General features: G+C 39.7%; 1 protein-coding gene across 4 annotated transcripts in view; it reads left to right on the plus strand.

The window, feature by feature from the left end:
• The window catches only part of GTF2H1 (general transcription factor IIH subunit 1), a 43,411-nt gene that overhangs the window by 16,708 nt on the left and 20,703 nt on the right, over positions 1-6,000 (plus strand). For all 4 annotated transcript variants that reach the window (XM_034770221.1, XM_034770220.1, XM_034770218.1 and 1 more), the window contains 3 exons: positions 954-1,033; positions 2,816-2,946; positions 5,549-5,636. In XM_034770221.1, the coding sequence (XP_034626112.1) occupies positions 954-1,033; positions 2,816-2,946; positions 5,549-5,636 (299 nt within the window). The remainder of the gene's footprint in view (positions 1-953; positions 1,034-2,815; positions 2,947-5,548; positions 5,637-6,000) is intronic.

Here is a 6,000-nt window from a genome sequence, read left to right on the forward strand (position 1 = left end):
TCTTGATGCATGTGTATAATCCATGAATGATACACACATATATGGAGAGAAGACTAGCATATTGAATGCTTTTCATTCTGATAGTGTCCTTTATCTGACAATCCCAAAGCAAAAACAAACAAAAGCCATACATCATCAGATGGGTGAAGTGATGCATAGAAAGGTTAACTGTTTTACCCAAGATCACACAGCAAGACAGTGGCAGAACTAGAAATAAAGCATGGGAGTAATGGCTTCCAGTTCCCTTTTCTAACCCCTGGTTAATATTACACCATCTACTTGAAAATTAAATATAATAGCCTATATTGAACGCAGTACCATTGATGAATTACTTGAAAATGTTTAGAATTGGCAGGGGGGGGCGCATGAGGAAGTATCTGGAACTAGTTAGAATAATTCCTGTAATCATTTTCAAAAATACAGAGCAAAAGACTGACTTTAATGATAGATGCTGTAAAGGGCTGAAAGTTACTGCACATAATAACACTTTGACACATGCAAAACCTTCTGAACTACCCTTTTTCCCCAGCCATGGAACATATTCAGAGGATTAAAAAAAAAAAAAATCATTGTACTTTTTAGAAATACCTGTGTTTATAAAATAGATACAGCCTTGGTTTTTTGATACCTGTAAGTGTTAAGTTCATTGGTTCCTGCAAACCCATATAATCCAAAATGTACCAGATATCTTACATGTTGGTTGTTTAAACTACAAATTCAAGTTTAGCAACAACTAGTGCTGTTTTAGAAATAAATTTCCTGCACGTATATTGGTGTCTAATAGTAATTTAGTACCATATGTTGTGTAAGAAAATTATGGAATCATATTAAGGTACTGAAGTCCAGATAACTTTGAGGCTTACACTTTATCAACCCTGAGTGTCGACAGATATTCTCGTTTAGCTACTACTTTGCAAGAAAACAGTGTTTTTTTTTTTTCCTTCTCCTCATAGGGTTAAAAACAATGGTGTCTCAAGGGGTGAAAAATCCACTGCTAGATTTAACGGCCTTGGAGGATAAATCGTTAGATGAGGCAAGTACAGAGACTGTAAAACAAAAATGTAAGAGTTTCTACATTTTAAAACTGGATCACCTTATTAGCTTGAAAAAGGACCACAAACAATACTAAAATACAACTTTCCACTGAACAACTTCTAGTGGCCCAATGCTAATTTGTCACTGAATTACTCCTCTTTGTGTTGATGTTCTGGGTCTGATTCTAATCACATCAGTTCTACACCAGTATACCTGCATAGAGTTACTTCTGATATACATTGGGGTAGGTGGATGGAGATTCAGAACTTGTATTCTCAGTCTGCGTGCTATGAAATCCCCCCCCCCCCCCCCCCCCCCATGGCGCTGCATTACCTCACCTGGCTTCCTAAGCACACTGGTATAAAATCTAACTTTGCTTCTAGAAGCATTCTTGTACAGCTTTTTCATTTTAAAATAAATCTCTCCTTATTTAATCCTTACCATTTAGAGGCTACCTGGCATTGGTAAATAGGAATCCTACAATACAGAAGATTGAGTTCAAAGTGAAGATAAATATAAAAGTTACCACATTTTTGGTCGAACTTATTTACTTAAGATGAAGTTAAAACAACATTTCTTCATATCAGTTTAAAATATTAAATACCAAATAGTTTGCACCACACACAGCATCAGACATGTTTGACAGCTCCAAAGATACCATTGACTTAATGGTTAGAAAAAAAGAATTAGTAGCTAAAATCAGAGTGCAAATTAGTACAACTTTGTATTGTTTTACAGGGATATAAGCTGTATCTCTAAGCACTTAATAAAATTTAAAACAAGATGACAGATTTGGTGAATGACATTCCTAGTCATTTGTTTACTACTGAAAACTTAATAGTCCTTGGCCTGCTGGATTTCTATAAACTTCTATAAGAATTTGGTAATTGCAGCTAACAGTTTGAAAATAAAGAATTAGCATTTATACAGAGGTTTACATGTTCAAAGTGCAAAACCAACATTAATCCTCTCAACATCCCTCTGAGGTTGGGAAGTACTATGCCCAGTGTACAAATGGGGAAACTAAGGCTGAGAGATCACACTGCACGTAAGCAGTAGTGCCAGCATTAGGACCCTGAGGACTCCCAATACTATGTATATTCCTCTAGACCACACTGCAATGCTGTTCATTCAGTAAAGCCCAGAAAATGGGAAATGCAGAATCACTGCTACATATCTGATCTAATGGAAAATAGGGAATGGTCTCACTTTTTAGACTCATAGGGCTGGTCCAAACTAACCCCCCAGTTCGAACTAAGATACTTTGACTTCAGCTACATTATTCACGTAGCTGAAGTTGCGTATCTTAGTTCAAACTACAAGGTACTTACCGCGGGTCCACACGCGGCAGGCAGGCTCCCCCGTCGACCCCACGTACTCCTCTCGCGGAGCAGGAGTACCGGTGTCAACGGCGAGCACTTACGGGATCGATTTATCGCGTCTAGACAAGACGCGATAAATCGATCCCAGAAGATCGATTGCTTACTGCTGAACCCAGAGGTAAGTATAGACGTACCCATAGACTTTAAGGACAGAAGGGACCAACATGAACATCTAGTTTGACCTCCTGCACATTGCAGACAACAGAACCTCACCCACCCACTCCTGTAATAGACCCCTAACCTCTGGTTGAGTTACTGAAGACCTCAAATCGTGGCTTAAAGACTTCAAGTTACAGAGAATCCACCATTTACATTAGTTTAAACCTACAAGTGACCCATGCCTCATGCTGCATTTAGTTTGGAATAACCTAACAAACTGTTAATTACTTTACTTGCAGGGTTATGGTGTTTCCTCTGTGCCATCCACATCAAACTCCTCAAAGTCCTTAAAGGAGAGTAGCAATGCTGCCATTATAAAACGCTTTAATCATCACAGTGCCATGGTCCTTGCAGCTGGGCTCAGAAAACAGTAAGTTTCAGCACAGGAAGAAGCTCTCAGAACTGGCGAATAACTCAAACTTGAAAACTTTACGAGTGTTATCTTGAAGCCTGTGGAATATTATGATCTAAACACAAATCTGATCATGTGGATTCCATTTTTACTTTTAAAATTCCTTTCAGTGTATAAGGCCATGCCAACCACCAAAATTAAAGATGTGTTATTTTTGCACAAGGTGGTGTAAAATATTGCAGGCTGGAAATACCTTCCTATATTCCTCTTCTGTACTGTATCTCTGGATTTTTTTCATGTTTTATAAAAAAAAAAAAAAAAGTGCCTTGACTGATTCACCTTAGAGAATATTTGACAACCTCATCCAAACTATAGCCTAAATTAAGGCCTAGAAGGCCATGAGTGCAGTGAAATTGGTCCAGTTTTTGCCATGCAGAGGGATAGATTGGTTGGATGCAAGGACCTCACATGCAGTTCATACCACCTGCACATTGAGCATAGCTCTGTAGGGGCTTCTTATGCTGCGGTGTTCAGGAGGAGGAGACAGAAGAGCCAGGGCAACTGGGTCTACTAATGCAGATCCACGAGCCAAACCTTAGAGAGGCGAGGTGGCTGTTGCAAGTCTGTTGCAGTAGTAGCTGCTGTGCAGCCCAGGAAGGATTCCTTCTCCACCTGAGTCCTGCAAAACTCACCCAACTATAGTCCACTTATCCAATCTGTTCTTTAGGAGGAACATTTTTTCCCCTTAGTGCTTCTATATTTGCTCATATGATGTATTTGTTCTATTTAAATGAATAGAACACTGTACCTTAATAAACCTTTCTGGTAGGAAACATTCCATCCCCCAAAAACTTAGATTGCTCCTTTCTACAAAATGCACAAACTGGATGTTAAAGCACCTTTACTTTCCCGTCCTTCTGTGTGGGAGTACTTCCTCTTGTATGCACACAGCAGTGATCATGATCAGAGTGCCAGTTAGAGAGAATAGCAACTCTCATACTGGGAATGTAGAATGCCCAGCACTCCCACACTCCAGACAAGTTTGTGTGGAGGTGGCAGTGTGGTGTTGGGCAAGACTTCTTCAATATGATACTACAGACAATGATGGAGGCAGTGGATGCAAAGCTTAGAGAAGAACAGGATTGAGGCCCAAGAGAGCCTATGTAGAGCAGATATTCGCACTAAGTACTCTCATAGAAGAATGTATAAAATGGCAAGCTGCCCTCCTTACCTATTTCATTGATTTTCAAAAGGCATTTGACAACCTGCACAGACATACATCGTGAATATTCTTCAGTCCTACTGCATCCCAGCTAAAATTGTCAATATCATCAAGGCCATGTACAGAGATAGGAAGTGTTCTAAGGGGGAACAACCAGACAAGAGTGGTTTAACATGGAGAGTGGCACGAAATGAGGGCCACATTTTAATCACTGCTGCTCTTTGGCATTGTCATAGACTGGATAACAAAGAGTATTAGCAACAAAATAGCATGGATAGATGGCAAATGCCTAGAAAGCCTAGATTTTGCGGCTGCTAATATTGCTGTACTGAACAACACCCCTGAAAAGTTACAAACAAAGACAACCTGGCAAATACAGCATGCCAAGCAGCACTCAAAACAGACATCTGCTAAAACAAACATACTGGAAACCCAGACATCAAACAGTAGCATCACATTTTGAAGGCAAAAACATCAAGAAAGTAGAATAGTTCACCTACCTGGGCAGCACCATGATGGCCAACAGAGACATCAAGAAGGAAGTGACATCAAGGATAGGAAAGGCATTCAGAGCATTTATTAAACTTAATGTATGGAAATCTAAGATACCCAGAACAAAACTGAGGATTTTCAATTCAAACATAATCTCAGTGCTAACACATGGCCTCGAGAACTGGAAATCCATCAAAATGTTAGACAGAAAACTAGACCCCTTTGAAAATAAGTGCCTATGACAGATCCTGGGTATTTGGTTGGAAATACTTGTTTACAGGTGAGGAGATTTGAGAAATCAGCCACTCATCCCCACCAGAATCAGAAGGAATAGCTGTGCTCCGGAAACTAACATGGACTCTCACATGAAGATGTTAAGTAGAAACTATCTGGTATGAGGAAACAAGGGTGTCCAAGAGAAACCTTAAGAAAAACCCTTGGCAGGAAAGACAGACCAGTAGATCTCAACACCATAGAGCAGAGGGAAGCAGCAACAAATGACAGAGTAGTTATTACCCTGTGTGCCAACATTGGCACGGGAATGATGTGATGTAACTGCATTAACAGTAGCACACAACGTGTGTGACTTAAGTTTTAGTTGGCAAGAGGACTGCTTCACTGCACTATGGTCCTGTTACCTCCCTGTCTATGGCAGGAGTACACTATTTTTTTCTTTGTGCAGAGATGAGGAATCCTATCCCCATTGCCTGTCATGAACAAAATACTGATCCTTTTTAGAGTGACACCCATAGGTCAGTCATTTAAGTGCAGACCTTTTTGAAAGAAATAATTTGGAATTAAATATTTTGGAACAGATTAACCTACTACATGTCTTCAGTCTAAATGTCAATCTCCCAAAAGATGACTTATTGTTCACTTCCTTTTAATACTGTCTTTTATTTTAAGAGAAGCACAAAATGATCACTACAGTGAGACCAGCAGTATGGATGGAAACTCCAGGGATTCAGATTTCTTTCAGCCACCAATAAAAAAGGTATGAACAATGTGAGTTTGCCACTGCAATTCCAGTTGAAGTATAGTACTGCAAACAGCTGCATTAAGCATCATCTACTTAAATGTATGAAGAGTGATATGAATGTAAAGTTGTCAAGGCTGGATCCCCACTTTGAACTTTAGGGTACAAATGTAGGGGCCTGCATGAAAACTTCTAAGCTTAACTACCAGCTTAGCTCTGGTTCGGCTGCCACCATTTCAATGGATTCCATTCCTGGGAAACCTTGAAAAACCTTCACCAAATCCCTGGTGAATACAAATCCAAACTCCTTGGATCTTAAAACAAGGAGAAATTAACCATTCCCCTCCTTCCTCCCACCAACTCCTGGTGAATCAAGATCCAA

Source organism: Trachemys scripta, chromosome 4 (genome assembly GCF_013100865.1).
Source record: "Trachemys scripta elegans isolate TJP31775 chromosome 4, CAS_Tse_1.0, whole genome shotgun sequence".
In the NCBI taxonomy this organism is placed as follows: Eukaryota; Metazoa; Chordata; order Testudines; family Emydidae; genus Trachemys; species Trachemys scripta.